We start from the raw sequence: 26,547 nt of genomic DNA on the forward strand, positions 1-26,547 counted from the left end.
TTTTAAATTGTTTAGCCAATATGAAATGCAGTTTCTATGTGAAACACATTTACCAAATGTATTCTGAAATGTTTACTGTACTGTCACAACACACCTGATCTTGCAATTTCCAACATACAAAAAGCTTTTTTTTCTCTTTTAACTTCAGTGTCGCCATCTTTTGTTACTCTATGAGAGCATTAGAGATTTGCTCATCTCTAGTAAGCACATTTCAGATGTGACTCCTGAAGATAAAGGCTGTGCTGTGACTGGTTGCTTTAATTGTCAGTCACTGGCCATTTACCACTGATGTTACTTTGCAGACCTTTACATTTACACCATCCTTTTTGAATCATCTTGTACAATAAAAAGATATGCAATTTTTTAGCCTTAAAATGTGGTGTAAATATGGCCTTACACATTATGCAGCCTTGTGTAAGGCCTTAGTGTAAGGGTACTATTCCATGAAGCGATTTTTCAATGATTAACGATTTTAAACGACCGCTATGGCAAACGACCTGAAATCGTTCACCCAATTACACGGAACGATGATCATTAATTATGATTGTTCTTGCAGTCGTCATGTCTTCGCTACTGCGTTAGTCACTACTGCATTAGTCGCTACTGCAACGACCGAACAACATCTTATTACATGCGAATGATTTGCAAACGATCAACAATAAAAATAGGTTCAAATTCTATCAAATGACCAACAATTTCTCGTTGGTCGTTTAATCTTTGTCTGCTATTACACTAAATAATTATCGTCCCATGTAATACCACCCTAAGACTAAGGGCCAAGCTGCGTATGTGTGCATCAGGGACAGGTGTGACCTTGTCAGTATTGACCCCTAAGGCACCCATAATATTACAATGCATAAGAAGCTACAGAACCAGAATCACATATACCCTCATCTGTAACAAGTTAGGATGGGGAATACCAATTCTAGACAGAAAATAATCCAAAAGCCATTTTTTGCAATGCTGCAGTGTCTGAATAGTCCAGCAAGACAATGAATCTGTGCACTAATTGTTGTATCCCGAACAGTCAGGTTGGATCTATACACCTTTAATACACATTACGGTGAAAATGCTTTGCATAAACTAAGCCAAAGGATCAGTACAGCTCCTGACGAGATGAATAAGCCTTCTGTCTCTTCCTCTGCTATTTTCAGTGCTTTCCCATGACAACCACAATAATAATACAATCATGTTAAAAGAAAATGGAATGTAAAATGTGCAGTGAAAACATCAGAAAGTATCACTCATTTAAGTACACTACAGAAGAGGTTGTGTTATCCATTAAGGCGGCTGTAATAGATACTGTTTTCCTCTATTATGTTGCCAATTAACATATTTTAATTTATTTTCATAGGTTTGAAACAAAAACATACAGGCTATGAGGAGGTAAGGATAAAACCATGGAAATCAAATGCTTTTCTATGTCCTAGATATCAGCAGTACTTAGAAGCAATTTGATCAGATGAACTTATAATGGTTGTTCTTGTACGGTCACTGATCATTTTCTGTTAAGTGTGAGGATGAAAATGCAGTTCAGTCTGCATCCAGTGGAGGGAGCTGGAAAGATTGATATAGTGTTCTGTGAGTAATGCTCCAATCTCTGTTTATTCTAAGGCTAAGTAGTCAAGTGGGAGGTCTCACCCAGCTCTCTGTTTGCACACTTCTACGCAAATAGCTGTCACTCATTCAGTAGGAGCACCCACATGACTACTAACCAAAATGAGAAGAGATTTACATGAATAAATAAGTTATTCAGGAACCTTCCCCAAAACCTATATATCAATCTGTACAGCTAATTCTGCTTCTTCCAGATTGTACTGCATTTTTAAATCACTTTAAGAAAAATTTGGAATGGCCCCCTGCATTTGAATAGGGCTCTATTCACTCTGGTGTTATGGCTTTTTATGTAATGGAAGCCATAACACTGTGAAGGATCTGTCTTAGTAGCCGTATAGTATTGTATAATGGTGGCTATAAAGGTTTTCATTGGCTTGACAGCAATTGTCAGAAAACTCATAGAGACTCAGGATGAGAACAGTGTCTGAACAGCAATGTGAATCGGGCCAAAGTATATCTTCCAATCTTCCATTCTTCTTTCATTTGACATTCTTTTCTAGCTTTCTTTTTCACACTTTGATATAGATGTAATACATGGTGGTCCTCTACTTGCCCATCTTTTGCCGATTGTTGGCATCGAGCCTTCCTAGGAAAGCTCATTTGCCCAATGATCGGTCCATGTTAAAGAACCTTTAGTTTATGCATAAAAAAATAGCTGAAAGGTTTGGTTCAACAATCTTCTGATATATTAAAGAGTCTTGTCAAGTTAAAGTGTAACTATCATTGTAACAGACATGTTATGTAACATGTCTGAAGTTTGTATCGGTGGGGTCCAGGTGCTCAGACTGATCGGCGACTTATACTGATTGCTAGAATAAAGGGGCAGAAGTCTGTAGCAGGCCTCATCCCTGCTCTGCTCAGTTAAGGCCCTATTACATAAAGTGACTATTGCCCGTATTTGGCCGATCGTTGGCCAATACGACTGTTAATCGCTTTGTGTAATAAAAGGCAACAATCAGCCGATGTGAACAATGTGAGCTGATCATTGTCTTTTAATATGTTGAAAGAGCAACGATGCAGATAGCAGTGATCTGTTGCCGTCGCCCCGTGCACCTGGAGCGGCGGCAGTAGCCCGCCACTAACTTCTATGAGCTGCTCAGACAATCTAACGATCGTCCGGGCAGGCCCCCTGTAGAAGTCAATAGTACAGGCGATTTTAAGAAACTTTGTAATTGAGTTTATTAGCCGGAAAATGCATTTTTATCATAAAAAAGCAGTTTGAAACTTTCCCCCCTGTCTTCATGGGTCTCTTATGGAGAGGGCAGGGGTTGAGGGAGATGAGGCACCAAAACAGGACAACAAAGAGTTAATTTACAGCTACATCACTGGGCTATCTCCTCTTAAACTCCCACTGTGTAATCCTTTGTTCTCTGCTTTTTGCTGGCTAATAATCTCCCTCCTCCCTCCACCCCCCTGCCCTCTCCATAGGTTACACAGGGCACGTCTGATGTAAAAGAGTCGAGATTTCCTGATAATGAGCAGTGGATGAGAGAGAGGAGGGGGAGGCGGGGGGCTGGGGAAAGTCTTTTTGAATGCAGATAATGGACATTCCTGTACTATTGATTTCTGCTAAATAAATAAATAAATAAATAAATGACAGTGACATTAAACTGATGATACTGCTAAAGGAATCAGTGTAACTGTATTGCACTAAAGGTCCACTGGATTTAGTTATTGGGAGTTGTTTCGCATGTACCCTGTATAAACATCCTTGTTAGAATGTTAGAAATAGACGGGCACTTTAAAATTTTTGGTATCTAAAGTTATAAAATGAAGCATTGTATTGCATCATGCAGAAGCATTCTTATCAGATATCATGAAGATCCTGTTATGTCACTTTGTGGTCTGAACCACCCAGGCAATTTTTAGCTGTGGTCTCAGGTGATCGTATGCCTCTCTCATTTTGTATCACTTGCCTTGTTTGCTGAGGTCTATGCAGGAATACTCTAATAGGTTGATTCATCATTGTATGACGGTAGCAAAGATATGTCGCCTCTATCTAATATCTGATGTCCACATCTACATAACAGCCCATATCTGGGTCCTCGCAGATCATTTCAGCCTCTGCATATCTATGTATAAATGCTTATAGAGTAGACGCAACGACTGACATCACCCGCAGGAATATATTCACTTCTTTCCAGGAATGAGTATCTGCAGCAGAGAGATTAGAGATGTGAAGGGATTGAATGATTACCAGGTTTGGCAAAGTACCGACAGGAGATTAAAGCACTAATTTGCACCATTCATTTACAGAAATTCTGAACAAAAAATATCAGATTTTTTATGTAAAGCTGAAGAAACTAGTAAGGTATTGAAGCGATCATTGAGAGATTAAACTGCAAATTGGAAAGTATATAAGGTGTTTCGCAGAAAAATATATATATTTATTGTCTGTGCATAGCTGCATTGACCTGTTCCTGTAACTCCAATAGAGTTTGTATGAGGCTGCAGTAAAGAGAGAAGCAAGACTGCTTACAATGATTGTGGTCCTACCAGTAGGGCCCCACCGATAAAACATTTTCCCCATACCATGTAAAAAGGTGATATTTACATGGGTTTGAGAAAATATATACATAACAATAGCATACGTAAGTGTAAATCACTGTGAGTCCAAGATAGGGGTATGGGGATCCTCTGGGCCACTAAAGGTTAACCAGCTGTGACACCAGAAGTAGCACAGAAAGAGCTGACACCATAAAGTGACACAGCAGGAACTCGGGAAAGGCACAGCAGGACTTCATACAACAGGGATAGCACAGCAGTAGAGATGAGCGCAACTCGAGCATGCTCGAGTCTCGTTATTTATCACCAGAGGTGGTACAGGAAAGCCAGGAGCTTAAACACCAAAAGTAGCACTAACCCTCTAAGAACTGGGACTGGAGTTGGAACACCAGAAACTCAGGTTCATGGGTAACAGTGGAGTACAGCACCATAGATCTCCAGCAGCAGGACAAGCACGTGGGTCATCAGCAGCAATACAGGAACATAGATGCCAAACTGGTAGACAAGACACAGTAGTTGCAAAAGAAAAGTCTATACACAGAACAGGTGAGTAGAGATGAGCAAATATCCAGCAGGCTCGGGTTCATCTGAACCCAAACGCTCTGCATTTTATTACCAGTGGCTGAAGAAGTTGGCTTTTCGGGACTCCCTAGGGCTGCATTCAACTTTATCAGACACCCATTATCAAATGCAGACAAAACCAGATAAAACCATGCTTGATTTATAAGTCCAGAAGAAAACGTGAAGCAGGTTAGGATAAAAAAAACAAAAACTATTCTCCACCTTGGCTGTATCCATAGGAAAACTAGATTAAAGTGTATCCTATGCTTTTAATGTACAAACCAATAGAGTTTTGGTGGGGGTTACACCTTTATCAGGTGATAATGTATAGGCACCTTAACAAAAGAAAGTGGAATGAACAAGAGATCTCTTGTTCATTGGCTGATAGCATTTTTTGTGTGGGCATTAAAATCATCGGTAGTTGCCGACACATCTTCCTGTGTTAATGGGAATGTGTGGCGACTATCATGAAGTTAATAGGCTGCGCGATTGATTCAGCCTTTTGGTGCAAGTCGGGCCACGTAAAAGGGCGCAAAAGTCGCCAGTGGCTGGATTAGGCATATATGATTTCTGTACACAGAAAAAAAGAAAAAATTGGTCAGCTGTCCTAGAACACCGTTCACACTAGGCAGGAGCACGTTGCCATGGCTGAAATTGCAAACACACAAAAACACAGAAAAATGCAACAGCTCACCACACCAGCAAGATACAGACCCACCATAGACATGAAAATAGTTAAAAGCAGCCCCCCCAACTGCCAAAAAAAAAACTCCCACAAAAATAATGAGTCTCTTGGTTACTATTTGCAAACAGTGTAAACAGTGTAACAGTGTAAACTGCCCCACCACAGTAAGGTGGACTCATATCGAGGCAGACCCTACACTGTACCATGGCCTCTCCATGGCGTGTAATACGCCTATGCTCTGGGCATGCAAGATCCGTCTAATACCTGCAAAAATGATTTCTGTATAACCAAATCTCTATGGACTGGCTTTAGAAGAGGTATCAAAACTGAGGAAAGTAGATTTCTACACCAACATAGAAGGGGATTCTTCATTATACACATAAGTTAGAAGTAGATTAATGGTCGAATGGATGATCATCTATTGAACCATTGTAGTCCATATTGGCTGTTGCAATTGTTTATTCTGGCCATGCATTCTCAGTGACACAGTATGATGGACAAATGATCTCTATAGGAATATTCTGGGAACATCCCTTCATGGAAAGAACCTCCATGCATAAAAGAGCTTTTGTACCTAATTTTAAAGACAACGACTTCATTTCAGACAGTGATGGTGTCATCTGTTGGCTAAAACTTTCACAACACAAATGTTCACTAGGGTTAAACCACACATTTTTACCAACTTCAGTGTAAAGGAAACCTGACAAACTAGAAGAATGTAGAAAAGACAACCAGGTTATAGATGAAGCTCTGTATGCTCAACAACTTGTTTTTATGAACAAGTTATACAATCCTTAAATATTTTTTAGCTCGTTGGGGCAGTACACTGATTGACTGAGCGCAACGTGCGCCCGGGAACTGCCGAAGCAAGCCAGATTGCGGAGAAGGTAACGTATAAGCTCCGGCTGGCCGGGGGTTAAAGGGACGGTCTCCCAACATACTGGCAGTGGGATGTCCATCCCGCTGCGAGTAAGTCTGGTAAGTCTGCGAGTAAGTCCGATGCGGGTCCGTCCTGTGTGAAGGCACCCTCAAGCAAAGCTAACTTCTTGCAAAACAGTGTCACCCCTGTGGTTGTGTGGGATATTACAATTCACCTCCATTCACTTCAATAGAACTGAGCTGAAAAACCACTCCCAAACTGAGAACAGAAGTGGTACTGTATCTGGAAGAAAGCACCCATGTTTTCCTAAGCCTGGATAATCCCTTTTAAGAACCAGTCTTCTCTTTTCTACACCCGGATTCTTTGTGTATGTACCAGTTCACCCTGAGCAAGATCGTCGGAATTCCGCCATGCTCAGTGTGCTGCTGTAAGTGAATGGAGAGGGCGTGCGCTCATCCGCTGCCGCCACTCTCCGCTCAAGGAACTAACATGTTACTTCTTTGAGCGGAGAGGAGAGGGAGCGGACAAGCGCGTGGCCTCTCCATTCACTTACAGCAGCACACGACGATCTTGCTCATTGTAAACTGGCCCTATAATAACCTGGGTGGTTACAAGAGTGGAAGCAGACCCTCCGAACCTTTCAGTGTATATAGATATTTTTCAGGGTGCCAAACCCCTTATGGAAACAACATAACACACTGACTGTTCTTTGGGAGCATTGTGAACTAGGTCATGGCCAATCAGTTCCACACATACACAAAGCTAACGGTCATCCTGATCCTGTTATATATGCATGATATTGTTCTCATCCAACATTCGTGTCCTACCTCTGGCTTTATGGGTTTATAAATGTATACAAGTTTTGTATCATAAGTTGACTGACCAGCCCTCTTACAGCACACACACCCTTTATGAGATTTGTGATATGAAATTGCAGTACATAATACACATGAAATGCATGGAAAAATTTAATCTATATGGAGAAAAGATACATTCACATTGCGTTATAATAACCATGAAACAGTGTGTGTTGTTGGAGTCCTAGGGAATGTGGGAAGGCAGCTTGAGTCATGGGTCTGTTTGCTGGAAGCTGGGGTGTCATGTGAGTCATGTGAAATGAGTACTGGCAAAAGAGAAGACAAGGCAGAATGAAATGTATGAGAAGCATAGATGGTAATGGGTGAAGTACTGTGTGTCAATGCTGTGTGCTGTGGGTCAGAGAGAGATGTCCCTGAATGTCAGCAGGAAGATTGTTCTGGATATGAACCTTCTCCTAACTTGGAGGTATTGGGGGGGGGGGGGGGGGGGGGTAAATGCATCTATTAGTTTATTGTATAGCGTTTATAGATTTTAGTGTTCCAATACAGGTTTTGCTGTCAGTATATTTATGTATAGTTAATATTTAGTTGGTTGTGTGTATTTAATGTGTTTAAAGTGTAACTTTCATTTGTAAAAACGTAGCAACATGTCAGAAGTTTGCATGGGTGGGGGTCCGGGTGCTGAGGCTCTGCCCCTTCATCACTGCTATACGGAGATGAATTCTGGACACTGCTCATATTACTTCTGGCTGGAAGTTCCATAGGCACCATTATAATTCAGTAGACTACAGTGAGAACGCACACTGCTGAGCATGTCTGTATCTTCATTCTAGCAATCGGCCGGGGTCTCAGCACGCGGACCCCCACCAATGCAAACTTCTGACATGTCGCTATGAATTTACATATGTTCTGATCGGTAGTGTGCACCACTCTGCTTCTGCCAACAAGTGACATCACTCACTGATGGACGAGTACTGTGGATGGACACAAAACCTCTGATTTCGGAAAGCTGCGGTTTCCTTCTTCTGGGAGAAGCCATTTTATTTTTTCATCAATAAAGACATATGTTAGACCAATTGTACTTTTTAACAGCACCCTTAGTTTAACCATACAATGTAATGTGAACAAATTCATTTGTCCCTTTGTATTTGTCCATTGTGCAGTACACTCAAAATGTTATTTTTATTCTTTAGTATTACAACTTGACCCAACTGATTTTTTAGAGATATGCTTTGAATCTACATATTCTGATCCCTGTAATTTTTTCCCCTAAAACTACAGAGCTTATAAATTCCATGTTGGGGTAGCTCTGGCTTTTTGATGACTCAGAACATGCATTGATTTCAAATCTATTCTTTGTGTCACATGTAAAAAGAGAAGAAAAAAGAGGGCCCGGCGCCTCGTGTAATACTATCAAACAAGGGACGATTATTGAAGAATAATAGGCTGCACACCTTTTTGCCCCTTGGGCTTTATGTGTATAACCCCTCACTATCCGTGGGGGTACCAGTATTATGGTGGTCCATGCAGTGGCAGGAGGTTTCCAGTGGCTAGGATGCAGGAGGGCTGCTAAAGCTGATTGTACCACAAACGGGATGCTCCCAGATACGGGGCCCGTGGAAGACAAATAGTGAAAAAAAAAATATAAAAAACAGGGTACTTCTTACTCAGCGCTGCCCAAGGAAGACATCCAAGAGTTGCCAGATAGAATAAAGATGCAATTTATTCATAAAAAGCACAGAAATTGACGCGTTTCGGGAACAAGCAGGTCCCCTTTCTCAAAATAAGATGCACCTTATTTTGAGAAAGGGGACCTGCTTGTTCCCGAAACGCATCAATTTCTGTGCTTTTCATGAATAAATTGCATCTTTATTCTATCTGGCAACTCTTGGATGTCTTCCTTGGGCAGCGCTGAGTAAGAAGTACCCTGTTTTTTATTTTATTTTTTTCACTTTATGTCACATGACTTCTATACATCATTGTGTCTGTAAGATGAAAACAAATTAACTTTACTTTAGATAAAGGGCCAAAACGATGGAAACTGAAGTTCAATTCTTCCAAATGTAAAAAAATGCTAATTGGAGCAAATTGTGTGCTGGGCTGTATAGCTAATGGATTGAGTCAATTGATTTAAAGTTTTCGTTTAAAAATAATCGAGTTGCCTTATACTATTTGGGTAGCCTGGTGGGTTTACATTTAATTTAAAAAAGGGGTGTGAATATAAGGCTAAGTGGTATGAGTCAGGCATATGAATATGAGTTTGAGGGAACGTGAATCAGGATCAAGCTCTGTGAATAAGACACCCTAAGGCACAACATGATATTTAAAAATAAAACATGATTTTTTTAATGCTGTCTCTAGGTCATTCGCTCTGATTTTTGCTGCGTAGGATTATGACTGTATTCATTTGCTCAGTGTATTTATTTGATACTCAAAATAACAGCCGGGGTTTTGAGTACCAAATAACGGCCATGTTTTAGCATTTTCCAACAGTCGTCATTGAAATAACAGTGAAAAAAAGTACTAATTGTCAAACAACTTAAAATAATGGCCGCTGTTAGCCAAATAATGGCCACTGCTTACACCAGACATTACTTTATATATTGTGTGAACCAATAGCCATTTTTCCATAGACTTCAATGAAGATCAATATAGAATGAATGCAATGACTGTTATTTTACAGTGCGTGAACATGGCCTATAATGTGATGTTACCCTGCAGATGCCCGGGAGGCAATGCTGGTCTTTATTCAGTGTCAACAACAGTATGATAGTATTTGATACTGCGTGGTGGTATTAATTTAATTTATGGCAAGAGCATTTGTAGTAAAAAAGGATAATTTGAAATACTTACCCTTCCATGCTTCTGTGCTGCTCATCTCTGTTAGTGCTCCCAGATTTGCCCAGAGCTGCAATGCGAAGTATGTGTATCGTACGGTTTAAAGGAGACCTGTCACCCCCCGTGCCGGTGTGACAGGCTCCTGACCCCCAGTTAGATCCCCTTATACGTACCTTATCCCGCCGAGTCCCGCTGCCGGAGCCGGTCCCAGGACGGAGATATCCCGGTCAGAAACTGGCTGCAGAGATGAGTCCGGCTCCATTCATTCTCTATAGACGCCGGACCTCTCTCCAGAGCGCGCGCGCCGGCTTCTGACCGGGATATCTCCGTCCCATGACCGGCTCCGGCAGCGGGACTCGGCGGGATGAGGTACGTATAAGGGGATCTAACTAGGGGTCGGGAGCCTGTCACCCCAGCATGGGGGGTGACAGGTCCTCTTTAAATGGCCACTCCTCACAATGTAGAGGGCTTGTTAGTTAATTAAAATGACTCTGTACCCACAATCTGAGCCCCCCAAACTGCTTGTACCTTCGAATAGCTGCTTTTAATCCAAGATCTGTCCTGGGGTCCGTTAGGCAGGTGATGCAGTTATTGTTCTAAAGAAAAACTTTTAAACTTGCAGTCCGTGCCCTAGGGGAGTGGCCTGGATTGCATATGCATTAGGCTGGCACAACCTCTCTGTTCCTCCTCCCCACCCTCCTCATCATTAGGAATGCTCCAGGCAGATTGCCTACTATTCGTCAGCTGTGTCCCCCCCTGTGTGTCATCCTATCCCCGGCAGTGCCGCGCATCAGTGAACTCTCTGTGCCGCCTGGGGCCCTGACTTCCGGCACAGGAAGCGTACATCAGAGACGCTTCCTGCGCCAGAAGTCCCAGCCCCGGCGTACAGGGAGTTCACTGATGCGCAGCCGGGGACCAGACGGTGCCTGAAGGAGAGGATCGCCGGGGGAGCAAGTTGTTAGGTAAGTTTGTGTGTTTGTTTGTTTTTTTTATTCTGCTTAGCATAGAGGAAAGAGGGTGCCATCTATAATGGGGGGGAGAGGGGGCATCTATATAGGGGGGGGGGAGAAGAGGGGGCCATCTATAATGAGGGGGGCATCTATAAGGGGGGAGAAGAGGGGGCATCTATAAGAGATGGGAGAGGGGGGCATCTATAAGGGGGGAAGAGGGGGCCATCTATAATGGGGGAGCGGGGGGCATCTATAAGGGGGGGAGAGGGGGGCATCTATAAGGGTGGGAGAAGAGGGTGCCATCTTCAAGGGGGGGAAAAGAGGGTGGCATCTTCAAGGGGGGGGAGAGGGGGCATCTATAATAGGGGAGAGAGGGGGCATCTATAATGGGAGGGAGAGGGGGACATCTATAAGGGGAGGGGGGAGAGGGGGCATCTATAAGGGGAGGGGGAGAGGGGGACATCTATAAGGGGAGGGGGGAGAGGGGGCATCTATAATGGGGGGAGGGGGGCATCTATAATGGGGGGGAGTGAGGGGGTCATCTATAATGGGGGGAGAGGAGGGCATCTATAATGGGGGGAGTGAGGGGGCATCTATAAGGGGAGGGGGGAGAGGGGGCCATCTATAAGGGGGGCAACATGCAGTGGGGGCCATCTATATATACTATAAGGGGGGTCACAAAGTGTCAGGGCTACCCACTAAATGAGTGTGTAAAGGGGCCAATACAGATGTGCAGTTAGTAGAGAGAGTAGGATGGTGCCAGTGTGAGGAGTCTAATATGTCTGTCTCTCAGATTCTGTGGATTCGTGGCTCGGAGAAGTTCTCATAACGGCCCAGGGTAGATGGAGAAGAAGAAAATGAAAAGGGAAGATCTCCGTTTAGAGAAGACATCCCCTGTGAGTCACCAGATATAACTGCACTGTAATTTACAGTATATATATATATATATATATATATATATATATATACACACATACACCTACCAGTAGCATCACTTGGTCATGAAAGGGGGGCCCAAGTTGACCTCTCGCACCAGGGCCCAGGAGACATTAGCTACGCCCCTGGGGAGGAGGGCAGCTATCCAAAGGTACACAAGTGGTTTGGGGGGGGGGTCAGATTGTGGGTACAGAGTCGCTTTAATGCATTATGACACCAAGTCAAGTTATGCTGCATTTACACGGAACGATTATTGTTCGAATTTTCACAATAACGATCGCATTTGAGCGATAATTGGCTTGTGTAAAAACAGTGAACGATCAAGCGATGAACGATAAATCCTTCATCATGATCTTCCAACAGGTTCTCAAGTCATCGTTGGTCGTTCACTGAGAATACGCAGATTGTTTCATATAAACAGTATTTCAACGATGTGTGAGATGGGCTTAAACGATCTTAAAACAATCGCAATAATGATGCTGATCGTTATAAAAAGCACATTGTTACTTCGAAATCGTTAATCGTTCGATTGGGCGAATTATCGCTCTGTGTAAATGGACCATCAGACTCTGGCTTGGCATCCATTTCTGGTGCCCAGTTGGCTATTTAAATTAGATGTCTACCGTGGGTAATGCAATGCTTGTGTTTTCCCTTTAAGATACATCTGCACTACTCCTGTGTGCCGAGTCCAATGCTGTATGTTAATATGTATTTATATCCATACATACTGTGCTATAATGTGATTGACTTTGACTTTGCCATTACATACTAGTAAGTGGTACAAGCTAGGATACTTTGGTGATAAGTTAGTTTTTCCATTGCACCTATGTTATGTGTGACAATGTACATTTTTGGCTTAACTTTGCCCTAATAAGTTTTTGTGGATGTTAGGCTTAAAGGGGTAGTTCGGTTTTACAAAATTATATACCTTACACTGCCTAACCAAAAGTTATATAAGGTTGTAATATACATCGTTTACATATTTGCATTGCCTGGCCCCGTTTTTGTATGATTGACTCACCGCCGGAAGTTAGTTCTTTTTATAGTTCTCCTATAACTGTCGACCACCGCTACGTCACTATTCCGTCATTTCAAGACAACGCGTCATCTCTGTAGTCCAATCCATGTGTAATCACGGCGACATCCTCATCACCGCCTCCTTCTTGCTTGAGCACCTCCCCCCCTGCAGTGATTGGCTGAAGTCAGCCACGGAAGTTCAGCCAATCACATGGTACGCTCTGGGCATGCGTACTTCCTTCTGTGTGTCCCGGTCCACAATCCACTGCAGCAGGAGCCTCCAGCGGGGTAGCCCAGCACACCACTACCTCCTCGCTGACCTGGTTTCCTGACCGGGAGGTGGACGGACCCGTCTCAGAATAGTACATCCCCCTCCTTCAGCGCCAAATCCACCCCTAATCACATCCTCTCCCCCTTCTCTCTCTTCCCCCTAAACCTCCTCCCTCCACCTCTTCTCTACCTCCTCTGTATCCCCATTCTAGCTGCGGGGGCGTGTACAAGTGACAGGGAGTAATAGTACAATGGTATGTTAAGTTCATAGCAAGCTAAGAATGAATAGTTTTTTTTAGCAAACGCTGGATAACCCCTTTTAGTTCCAGAACTTTCTAGAAGTTAAATAATAGTTTGCTGTCATTAGTGTAAACTGCTGTCCCTTCTATGCCTATCACTGTCACGTAATACTGGGAGAGTTCAGCTCAGATTATGAACATCTTGACCAAGAGGAACAGTGTTGGACTGGCGCACCAGAGGACTGGAGGATCCTCCAGTGGGCCCCCAGTTTTAGAACCTACACAGACATTGTTATTTCTCACTAGTTCTTCATTGGTGGGCCCTAAGGATCTTTCCTCTGGTGGGCCCCAGATACCCCAGTCCGACACTGAATAGAAACCATCATTTATGCTCCCATGGTAGTTACTGATTGCTGCACAAGTTACAAGCTTGCTGCTGAAGCTGTGAAACAGACTGGTGATGTAGGTATCATGCTTAAAGGGGTTATCCAGCGCTACAAACACATGGCCACTTTCCCCCTACTGTTGTCTCCAGTTTGGGTGTGGTTTTGAAACTCAGTTCCATTGAAGTAAATGGAGCTTAATTGCAAACTGCACCTGAACTGGAGACAACAGTAGGGGGAAAAGTGGCCATGTTTTTGAAGCGCTGGATAACCCCTTTAAGGAGGAAGTCCATGCAACACCATAGTGTTGTGGTTTATGATCTCAAGCTGATTCACTGGTATCATGTATCGTTGTGTATTGGACTGTGCATTTCTTCATCTTGCATTTCTTCATGCGGACTGTCCTGCCCAGAGACGGCAGAACCCAATCTTGGCCATTCAAATTAAGTCAGACCTCAGATGAATACACGCCATTGCAACTTCAGGAAGTGACAGGGCCTGGGAAAGCATTGTCTGCCTGCATCAGAATCATGCAGAGATGTGCTAATGCATCCAGAGTGCATGACAGAATGACCTTGATGGTTATGTCCTGCGTATAGGAATACAGTGGGCTCAGGTTAGAGGACAACAATAGCATATTTGTGAAGTAGTCTTAGAAGAAAATGTAAATTGAGACTTAGTGCCGTATTAAACGGACAAATATTTCAGATTAGGCGACCACCGACCTGTCAGGTCAGCGATCGCTTGCTCCTCGTTCCCGCTTGCTGTCTGTGCTATTACATAGAGTGGGGAGTAGCAGGAGGAGCTGCCCGAACCATCTTTAAATCGTCCGGGTGGCCCATAGAAAATCATGGAGGTCTGCCGCTGCTTCTATTACATGGAGCCAAGGCCAGCAGAACATGCAAGTTGGCTGATCGTTGATTTAAAAGATGACGTATTACACGGAACGATTATTGGCCGAAATGGCTGATAATCGATTTGTGTAATAGTACCATTAAGTTATATTCCCACAATATAAAAATAAGGGCACATAACGGCAACCATGGCCAGTATTTGTCATTATTTATACATCGTGGGAACATAGCCTGCGGTTCACATATTTAAAAATGACGACCAACCATCATTGTGCAAATAACATCGGTTAGTTAAAAAGTAACGTCAGCAATGACGGCCGTGATTTTTACATAGTGTGGACCGAGCCTTTATATCAGTTTTTTCATACAGTTCCAGCACTGGTCAAAATTGAGCTCAAAACCTCAATGCTATAAAGTGTAAACCAATGATTTGTTACCCAAGCCACATGCAAATGTAATACTTCAAAAGACTACATTTACTACTTGTCCTAGCTGATAGATGATACTAATAATAATAATTATGATAGCACCACAAAACAATTTGTGTTATTGCAGTAGTATTCGCCTTATGCCAATCTCTTATTCTCTCCATGTATGCTACTAGCTAACGCCTCTCCTCTTCAGCTTACAGATTTCAGTGATGTCCCATGCTCTGTACGGACTCTTCCTCCCCAGTGGTATCACACAGTTCAAGTGCGGAGAATACGATCGCTCAGGGCTCGAAGCAACAGTGATCCATTACAAGGGAAGAATTTAGGCCAGGGGCTTCCGTGGGTGAGTGTGGCTTATGCCAATGCAGCATATCTTCATTGTACATGGGTGGATAATGTGTTTTTTTTTATTCTCTTTGAATTTTTTTTTAATAAAAAAAACTTTGTAAATTTTAATTTTTGTCAGCTTTATATAGCTTTATTATATAATTATAATTTTTGTATTGTAAAGTGGAGAAGCACATTAAGACACTAAACCCTGAGATGCAAGGATCAATCCCAGGTTGTATGGGTAAACTGTTTATTACTATGGGCATTAGTTGGCAAGGGGTAGAAGGTGTGTTGTCATTGTGCCATTAAAGCGAATGTACCATTAGGTACATTCGCTTTAAGTGTTGCACATGAATAGAACGGCGCTGGTGCGGGGAAGTTGGTTCCGCTGACCCTTCTTCAAACCGCAACCCCTGCCCGGTGCTGCTCTTTTACCAGGCAACGGTCCAGGCTGAAGCACTGGAGGAGCGCTGGCCCGCCCCTAGCGGGAGGAAACCCCTTCCCCTCTGTGACGTGGTTCCATTGCTCCATTGCCTCCAGTGCTTCAGCCCGGCCCGTGCTGGGTAATAGACCGGCGCAGTGCGCGGAACTGGGCCATGGTTCAAAAAAACCATTCAGTGTAATAGCACATTGTTCATTTTTTTGGGGGGGGATCAGAAGGAATAAACAATCATAGTAACGATTGCAATAACGATCATAGTAACGATCGTAACTAACGATTATTGTTCTGTGTAATATGGTGAACGATTTCAGGTTAACGATAAACAATCTTGTTTGCGATCGTTTATCGTTAGTCGTTAAAAATCACTTAGTGTAATAGGACCCTTAAACCAATCCACACTGTACACCCTCAATGAGGAGCTCTGTTAGACATTATAAAATATCAGATATTACAGCACAGTTAAAGGGATTGTTCACCCCAATTTTTTTTTTCATTCAAATCAACTGGTGCCAGAAAGTGCCAGAGAAAAATCTTCAGCTGCTGTATGTCCTGCAGGAAGTGGTGTATTCTCTCCAGTCTGACACAGTGCTCTCTGTTGCCACCTCTGGCCATGTAAGGAAATTTCCAGAGCAGTAGCAAATCCCCATAGAAAACCTCTCCCGCTCTCTAGACTGTAAAGAATACACCACTTTCTGCAGGACATACAGCAACTGATAAGTACCGGAAGACTTCAAATTTTTTAATACAAGTAAATTACAAATCACTTTCTGGCATCAGTTGATTTGAAAGAAGAAAAAAAAATGGTGAACAACCCCTTTTTATAATGTACTATACAGTTGACTTAGTTAAACAACACTATGTTGTGGTGAATTAGATGAATATATAGTGTATAGTGATTATGATCTATACTATATATAGTTCTGTCAGATTATATTTATACAGTATGATAAATCATTCATTATTCTATGTTCCTACCACAGCAGAGAAAAGGCCTGCCATTTGGCAATGCTTCTTCTTACCTAAATCTTGAAAAACTGGGTGAAGGTTCATATGCAACAGTATATAAAGGAATCAGCAGGTATGTCTCATTTTAGGATTGTCATTGGGATGTTCTTTTGCTAATATTTGCATGGTTTGTTATGTTTTCCAGGCGTTACAGAAGAACTATGGTTCCCAACCTGTAGCTCTCCAGCCTGCTGATGTTAGAACATGCTGGTATTTCTAGTTCTTCAGCAGCCATGGAGCTAAAGGTTGGGGATTACTGTTGTAAGGTGTTACCGTACTGGTTAAAAAGGCAGCAACTGAGAAAAACTGTTCTAAGATTCATAAGGAGATCCCAGTAACAGCCATAACACAGAAACCTCTCATGACAATATCTTTATAGGTCAGCAGTAATGCAGAGCCGTAAAGATATGGGAAATTTATAACAGAATAACAAATGGGGTCACTGTCCCCTGGAAATCCCTGCTATTATACACAGTGTGGCTGCATACACAGGAAGCTGTACCATTGTATTAGATGATAAAGCCTTTGTTTTAGATAAATGGAGCAAATGTTCAGTCATGACGGCCCTATTCACGACTGACGCCATGCAAATGAATGAGTTATTTATAACCCGCCTGCTCTGGAGCTGTAAATGAACTTGCAGTATTGATTCCGTACTGGGACTGATTTAATAAATGTACCTAAACTCATCGCTCTTAATCCCCTGGGGTGTTCCTGTGGAATTCAGGTCACCAGGAGACACTTGTAAAGCTGATATCCCTCATGTTAGAGGTTTGTGATTTTTTCTTTTCATACATTCAGCACATACATTGTTTCATTATGTCTGGGTTAATACAATGTAATATACATAATTAAAAATTATTTATTAGCATATCTTGTTTTTTCATATTGGGCCATGTTCACATATGGCTCATGCTGTGATTTAGCAACACAGCCAAGGAGCAGAAAAACACTAAAATACCCTTAAAAACCACAAAAATGAGAAAATCATGTGGGTATGGTGTTTTATAATTCCCTATCGACTCTCAACTAATATTTGGCTGCAGCGTTTAAAAAACGCCTAGGCTGTCAGCTCCCTTTGGCTAGGTTTACACTATGTAAAAATGACGGCTGTTATTTGCAGAAACACGGCCGTCGTTATGAAAAACGGATTTTATTTTTACATAGTGCAAACCTAGACTAAGGCTGCTCTTACACTGTGCAGTTTAGTTTTTACTACAGTCCACTCTTAAGCCCCATTCACATGTTTAATGAAACATAGAACCACAGACGGCTAAGCAATGATGGAATGACTCATAGCCTAGCATTATGTATCAATATGATGCTGGGAGCGGGTAAGATGTTTAAATCTTTGAGGAACAGTAATGACACAGCCGTGTGCCTGTCATGTGTCAGTACTGTAGCATGAAGAACTGTTTTGGAGTTCCCAGCATCATCATTCATGTAACTCCAAACTCCCTATTTATATACACTGAGAACCCCCCTAGAGTGGCCTGAAGCCAAAACCAGATGTGAATCATAAAGAAATTAGATAATATAAAGAACTGGTACTACTTTTCTTTCCCCTGACACATGCCTTGGTAATATAACTTTATTAAATCAATTTATTAGCAAAAAAAAAAATCAACAACTTTTTTTTCACTAGTCCCCAAACTAACCCTTTAATGGACTTTAATAATCTGTAGCTATATGCACGTGGCTGCTGTGATCCCACTAGACCTGGAGCACCACTGGAACAAAAAAGTCAGTGTGGTGGTCTATCATTACATTGTAATGCTGCCATCTAGTGGCAGAAAGCAGACAAACGGGCGATTATTTTGCAATAACTTGTTACATCGTTCTAATTTAAGCGATTATCTTCTGGTGTAAACGCGGTAAAGGTTAGTATTTTTGTAGCTATTTATTTTTTTATATAAACATTTATTCTTTAAAACCAAAAATCATTGCTTAAGCGATTTATCTGTACGTGTAAAAGAACCCTTAGAGTTAGCCATTTAACACTGAAATACAGCAGATATGTCTGATTTTTCTCCAGGATTAATGGACAGCTTGTGGCTTTGAAAGTCATCAGCATGAAAGCTGAGGAAGGCGTACCCTTCACTGCTATCCGAGAAGGTAATGCTTAAAATTTCTGACACATGCATGTAGTAGACATTGTAGTTCAAATCATCCGAACATATGTTTCCCAATGAAAAAACTGTTTTATTTATCCACCATGACATACACTCTTTTTGAAAGAAAAAAAAAAGTGAATTCGCTAAATTGCTAAATTGCTGCTTTTATTTGTGTTTCTTTTCAGCATCTCTCTTGAAGGGCCTGAAACATGCAAACATTGTTCTTCTGCACGACATCATACAAACCAGGGAGACGCTGACTTTTGTGTTTGAGTATGTGGTAAGTGATTACACAAGAGCTGTATATGTTGTTTTACCCTTATCCTACATTACTCTTATAGATAATAATAAGTGAACCCTAAAATAGCTATCATAAGTAATTTATCTGTGCAGGTATAAAGGAGGCTATGCTCTATCTAGCATTAAATGAGTAAAGAAAGTATGTTGGGATGCAGGGTACTCAGTCTCGGTCTTAGCAATCTTGGCCTTTACGTTTGCCTGTGTGGGTGCCAGTGTTTATGATGCCAAACTGGGAGGCATGTTATTGTGGATATCTATTTATGGTTTTATGTTATTTATAGGGTCACATGTTGGATATAGGTTCCTGATTTTCCTTATGCCATTTTCATGCACAAAATTTACAGAAGAAATTAAGTGGCTAAGATCTATAAACCCACAGCCCAGCCCCCTGCTCATCCGCAGCCCGGCCCCACGGTCAACCGCAGCCCCCTGCGCCGCTCTGATCGCCACCCCCCGCCGCCGCTGCTCCGATCGCCCCCGCCGGCCCGGCCGCGAGCATACGTTACCTGCTCCGCGTAGCAGGTCTTCGACATCCCCGGCTCCGCTCTTCAGTGCACTGATTGGCTGAAGAGGGGAGCCGGGAATTTCAAACGGCTCTTCTTCAGCCAATCAGTGCTCCTCTTCAGCACTGATTGGCTGAAGAGGAGCCGTTTGAAATTCCCGGATCCCCTCTTCAGCCAATCAATGCAAGGCAGCACTGATTGGCTGAAGAGGAGCCGTTTTAAATTCCCGGATCCCCTCTTCAGCCAATCAATGCAAGGCAGCACTGATTGGCTGAAGAGGGGAGCCAGGAATTTCAAATGGCTCCTCTTCAGCCAATCAGTGCTAAAGAGGATCACTGATTGGCTGAAGAGGAGCCGTTTGAAATTCCCGGATCCCCTCTTCAGCCAATCAGTGCACTGAAGAGCGGAGCCGGGGATGTCGAAGACCTGCTACGCGGAGAAGGTAACGTATGCTCGCGGGGGGGGGGGGCGATCGGAGCGGCGGTGGGGGGGGGGGGCGATCGGAGCAGCGGCGGGGGCCATCGAAGCGGCGGCGGCGATCGGAGCGGAAGCGGGGGGGGCGATCGAGTCGGCGCAGGGGGCTGCGGATGACCGGGAGGCCGGGCGGCGGGTGGGATTGCGGGTGGCACGCGGCCGGACTATCGTGCGACGACTGTTTACACTGAACGATCGGCGAATTTTTTACGAACGACGATTTAAGAACATGTTAAAAGATCAAAATGAACGATTTATCGATCGTTCGCCGCGTTTACACGTACGATTATCGTTCGGCTAATCCGTGTAAACGTAGCATAAGGGTCCATTTACACAGAAAGATTATCTGACAGATTATCTGACAAAGATTTGAAGCCAAAGCCAAAAACAGACTATAAACAGAGATCTGGTCATAAAGGAAAGCCTGAGATCTCTCCTCTTTTCAAATCCATTTGTGGCTTTGGCTTCAAATCGTTGGCAGATAATCTTGTTTTGTAAATGGACCCTTAGGCTCTGCATTCTTGCAGCCAGTTTTGATTACGCTGTGAAAATGTAGTCACTGCCTACTTAACTAATTAACTGCTGGACCTTAAACGACATAATACTTTACCTGCCAACGCTCCTGCCTTATTTTCCGACTCCCGGATCACTGAAGTCCGCTGCAAGACACTGATTGGCTGAGCAGGGAGTTGAAGAGGGAGGCAGGAGCACAGGCAGGTAAAGCATTATTTTGTTTATAACACCCAGCAGCTAATTAGTTAAATAGGCAGTGGCTACACACTCGCAGCAGAATGAAAATTGGCTGCGAGAATGCAGAGCCTTAGGACATAACAGTATTGAGTATTGCAGCGGATTTTGCATCTGCAGCGCTATGGTACATGTGAATGTACCCTACATAACCTGCACTGAAATAGAAGCAGAAATGGTGCAGAAGTGCTGCAAATTTTTCATTGTAAAAAATAATGCAGTAGTTATGCTACATGTGACCATACCCCAATGGTTTTCCCAAACCATATCAGTCAGAGATGCTGTATAAATGACATCATTAGGCACCTGGCAGTACACATAAATAGGCAGGGATGTATTGATCTTGGTCTCAGGTGATGGGAGCAGAGAGCCATCAGCCCCCTGCCCTGTGATTTGCGCTTATAAGCTGCAGGCTGCATGGGGTCAATGACTTACAAGTGATCCAACTCTGAAAATGACATCTGCCTTAGGGTGCGTTTACACAGAAAGATTTATCTGACAGATTTTAGAAGCCAAAGCCAGGAATGGATTTGTAAAGAGGATAGATCCCAGTCTTTCCTTTATGACCTGATCCCTGTTTATAGTCTGTTCCTGGTTTTGGCTTCAAAGATCTGTCAGATAAATCTGTCTGTGTAAACGCACCACTAGACTGCAAAATGAGATCACTTTAACACACAGTTTGCACAAGGATGCAGCAGCATGGGAGCAGGGAGAGGTGAGTTGTCGTTTGGTTTTTCCCCTGGAGCAGTATTAAGGGGGAAGTGGCTAATTGTATTGTGAGAACAAAAGGGACTAATTATAGTGTTTGGGCACAGAAAGGGAATTGGTAGTATGGAGGCATAACAGGTCCTATTGTGTGGGGTAATATTACCGTTTAGGGCACTATGAATGGGGAAAAGGTAGAAAGGGTGCCTGAAAAAGTGTGTATCCTAAAATTCTGCAGAGATGTGTTATGACTGGAAGAAACCTCCATGACACTCTGGTTGGATGGAAACATAAAACATTATACCTACAATACTTTTTTCTTTGTGCTTTGTTCCTTATTTGGTGCAATTCTTGGGTCAGCTGTTTTTCCAATAATGGAGCACACTTTTTACCCAGTTTGGGCTTTTAGGGGACTAACCTGCTATAGACATCGTATAACCAACATTTTTCCTGCTTGCAAAAGAAAAAAAGCGGGGACACCTTTTTAAGCAAAAAACAAACAGAACAAAAAAACACAGCAAAAAACATACACCATGAAAAAAGGATGTGTTAAGGACCTTGTTCAGCTATAATAAAGAAATCCTAAAGGGGGAGCTCATAGCATTCCAATATGGAAGTACTGTACTACATTTCACCAAATATATGCATAGCATGTTCCCTTTTTTTGACTGTTTTGGATCCTTAAACCTTATCAATCTCAACAACCATTACAGAAATAATACGCTTGGTGTCTATGTGACTGTGTTGTTCCCACATGATTATTCAAATCGCAATTAATATACATTGTCACGGCCATCTTTGTCACCATTTCAAAACAATCACTTCAAAAATGTGGGAAAAATACAGGAAACCACACTGTGTGAACACAGCCTTAATGTTTTGGTAATGAGTGATGTAAATTGCTTAGGAGGCTTTGGCCATTGACCCTTCACTCTTGTTCTAGTCTTTGGATGCTCAGTCCCCTCCGTTTGATCGTGTGATGTCTTCAGTTCTAATAACTGACTTTTTCCCTGCAGCACACAGACCTGTCACAGTACATGGCACAGCACCCGGGTGGACTTTTGCCCTACAATGTTCGGGTGAGTTCTTTGTCAGAGAACACTGATCTGTTGTGAGTTACATACAGGTGCTTCTGGCATCAACAGACTGACATCATGTTTGTATCTAAATCCTCCTAACAGAAAACAATCCATGCAGATATTAGGAAGTGTGTGAATATTCATCTCTACCTCCGCTGATATCAATTAATATCTGTTAGACTAGTGATGAGCGAACATGTTCCTAAATGTTCTACAAACATGATGCCAATTGTTGGCGTTCGCCGATCACAAACAATTTGCTCAATGATCGTAATGGTTATAACGATCATTTTTGAACATATTCAAATTTTCAAACGTATGCAACTGCGTAATTTACACTTTGTGCCTGATAATCTGTACACATGTGCATAACTCTAAACCAAAATATACACAATCTGTACGCAAATGCGTGATTTACACTTTGTACCTGACAATCTGTAGGCATGTGCTCTAGACCGAAACATACGCAATATGTAGGCAACTGCAAAATTTACACTTTGTACCTGACAATCTGTAGGCATGTGCTCTAGACCGAAACATACGCAATATGTAGGCAACTGCAAAATTTACACTTTGTACCTGATAATCTGTACGCATGTGCGTGACTCTATACCGAAATGTATGCAATCTGTACACAAATGCGTAATTTACAATTTGTACCTGATAATCTGTACGCATGTGCGTGACTCTATACCGAAACGTATGCAATCTGTACACAAATGCGTACTTTACACTTTGTACCTGATAATCTGTATGCATGTGCGTGACTCTATACCGAAACGCATGCAATCTGTACATAAATGCGTAATTTACACTTTGTACCTGATAATCTGTACACATGTGCGTGACTCTATACCGAAATGTATGCAATCTGTACACAAATGCGTACTTTACACTTTGTACCTGATAATCTGTATGCATGTGCGTGACTCTATACCGAAACATATATAATCTGTACACAAATGCGTAATTTACACTTTGTACCTGATAATCTGTACGCATGTGCGTGACTCTATACCGAAACGCATGCAATCTGTACACAAATGCGTAATTTACACTTTGTACCTGATAATCTGTACGCATGTGCGTGACTCTATACCGAAACGTATGCAATCTGTACGCAAATGCGTAATTTACATTTTGTACCTGATAATCTGTACGCATGTGCGTACACCGAAATGTACGCTTTTACTGTACATTCATTATTTGTTTGTGAATGTTCGGTGAACACGAACACAAACCGATCACAATCTTTTTTTTATGTTTGTGTTCGGAATTGGGATGTTCGCTCATCACTATTAGAGACTACCAATATATTTAGTAGAAGAGGGGTTCAGTAGATACAGGCATAGCAGGGATTAGTTTGTACAAAAAGCAAAATCCAGCTTTATTCACAAGGGCATTCACAAGGGTTGTTCACCAAAATATTTTTTCTTACAAGTCAACTGGTGCCAGAGATGTGTAATTTATTACAAAATCATGAGTCTTCCAGTACTTATCAGCTGCTGTATATCCTGCAGGAAGTGGTATTTTTTCCAGTCTGGAGAGCAGGAGAGGTTTTCTTTGGGTATTTGCTACTGCTCTGACATGGACAGAGGTGGCAGCAGCGGGCACTGTGTCACACTGGAGAGAATACACCACTTCCTGCAGGACATACAGCAGCTCAGGCCCGGACTGGCAATCTGGCATGCCGGCCAAATGCCCGCTGGGCTGCCCAGATTGCCAGTCCGGGGGCCGCCCGGACTGCAAAAATGTTGTGCCTAGATTACCTGGCAGCCACACGGCCCACCCCCTCCGGCCACTAATTGGCGGCTGAGGGCCGCCGTCAAACTGAGAGGGCCACCGGCTGCCGTACACTATGCCACCCTGCAGCACGGCTCCTCTCCCGGCAGCCTTCTCTTCTGCGCGTGTCCTCCTTGGTCTCCACTATCATCTTCCGGTGCAGGCAGAGAGGTACAGACACTCTGTCCTTCCCTGGAGGTCCCGGCAGCCTCTATCATTCACGTGTCACGTGTGTGTGGCACAGACACAGATAAATGATAGAGGCTGCCGGGACCTCCAGGGAAGGACAGAGTGTCTGTACCTCTCTGCCTGCGCCGGAAGATGACAGCGGAGAGAGACCGAGGAGGACACGCGGAGAGGAAGATGGCAGAGGAGAAGGCTGCCGGCAGAGGAGCTGCTGGGGATCGGATTACAGGTGAGTTACTGTTTTGTTATTTTTCTGGTGGGGGCACTGCATTGCACTGCATACTGTGGGGGTGGGGCGGCAATGATGGCTACTATATCGGGCACTATTGGACTGCTATATGGGGCACTAATACTATGGGGGGATTGACTATTATATGGGGCACTGATACTTTTGGGGGTAACCGGCTACTATATGGGGCAATAATACTATTGGGGGGAATGGCTACCATATGGGGGACTATTGGGGGGGGGATTGGCCACTATATGGGGCAACAATACTATTGGGTGGCTACTACATGGGGGACTATTGGGGTGTGTGGATTGACCACTATATGGGGGACTATTGGGGTGTGTGGATTGGCCACTATATGGGGCAATAATACTATTGGGGGATTGGCTACTATATGGGGGACTATTGGGGGGGTGGATTGGCCAGAATATAAGGCAATAATACTATTCGGTGACTACTATATGGGGGACTATTGGGGGGTGGATTGGCCACTATATGGGGCAATAATACTATTGGGTGATAGACTGCTATATGGGGGACTATTGGGGGAGTTGAATTGGCCACTATATGGGGCAATAATACTACTGGGGGATTGGCTACTATATGGGGGACTATTGTGGGGGGTGGATTGGCCACTATATGGGGCAATACTACTATTGGGTGACTACTATATGGGGGACTATTAGGGGGGTGGATTGGCCACTATATGGGGCAATACTACTATTGGGTGACTACTATATGGGGGACTATTGGGGGGGGTGGATTGGCCACTATATGGGGCAATAATATTATTGGGGGATTGGCTACTATATGGGGGACTATTGGGGGATTGGCTACTATGAGGGAACTATTGGGGGGATTGGATACTATATGGGACATTATTGGGGGATTGGATACTATATGGGGTTCTATTGGGGGGATTGGATACTTCTACGGGACATTATTGGGGAATTGGCTACAACGTAGGTCACTATTGGGGGGATTGGCTACTATATGGGACACTATCGGGCAATTGGATATAATACGGGGCACTATTTGAGGGATTGGATACTATATGGGGCACTATGGGGTAATAGATACTATATGGGACACTATTTGGGAATGGCTACTATAGGTGGCACTATTGGGGGGGGGGGGAAACTAGTATATGAGGCATTACTGGGAGGAGTTAGCTACTATATTGGGCGCTGTACGGGGGCACTATTGGATAACTACTGTGCAGGGGCACTATTATGGGGTAACTTCTGTATGGGGCAGTAATAAGGGATACTGTTAAGGGAGCTAATACTGCATGGGCTACAGAGGAGGGCATTATTAGCATTTGGGGCACTATGGTTGGGCAGCTTGTATAGAGGTGGGTAGGTGGTGTTATAAAATGGTAGAGCCTAAAATGTGTGTCTGACAGATTCTGTGGAGATTAATCGTGATCAGAAGACGTCATCATGATGGCCTGGCCCAAGTGGCGAAGATAACAAAAGAGGAAGACTCCAATCAGAGAAGACGCCCCTTGTGAGTCACTGAATGTACTGTAACTGTGCTCAATGTATGGAGGTATAAATGGTCTGCATAAAGGGTTTTATACACAGTATGATGGTATTAGTCATTATGTGGTGGTGAAGTGTGGTCATGGCATGGCAGCATTATTTGCTCCCTGTATAGTGTTATTG

The 26,547-nt window shown here is 43.1% G+C and overlaps 1 protein-coding gene across 3 annotated transcripts in view; it reads left to right on the plus strand.

The window, feature by feature from the left end:
- CDK15 (cyclin dependent kinase 15) overlaps window positions 1-26,547 on the plus strand; it is a 130,679-nt gene that overhangs the window by 10,420 nt on the left and 93,712 nt on the right. For 2 of the 3 annotated variants that reach the window (XM_069983300.1, XM_069983301.1), the window contains exons 2-7: window positions 1,355-1,386; window positions 15,178-15,327; window positions 16,737-16,834; window positions 18,797-18,876; window positions 19,061-19,155; window positions 22,621-22,683. In XM_069983300.1, coding sequence (XP_069839401.1) covers window positions 1,355-1,386; window positions 15,178-15,327; window positions 16,737-16,834; window positions 18,797-18,876; window positions 19,061-19,155; window positions 22,621-22,683 — 518 coding nt within the window. Of the gene's footprint in view, window positions 1-1,354; window positions 1,387-7,424; window positions 7,533-15,177; window positions 15,328-16,736; window positions 16,835-18,796; window positions 18,877-19,060; window positions 19,156-22,620; window positions 22,684-26,547 lie in introns of those variants that run through there. The other variant, XM_069983299.1, reaches the window with a different exon arrangement.

This window comes from Dendropsophus ebraccatus, chromosome 9, assembly GCF_027789765.1.
Source record: "Dendropsophus ebraccatus isolate aDenEbr1 chromosome 9, aDenEbr1.pat, whole genome shotgun sequence".
Classification (NCBI taxonomy): Eukaryota; Metazoa; Chordata; class Amphibia; order Anura; family Hylidae; genus Dendropsophus; species Dendropsophus ebraccatus.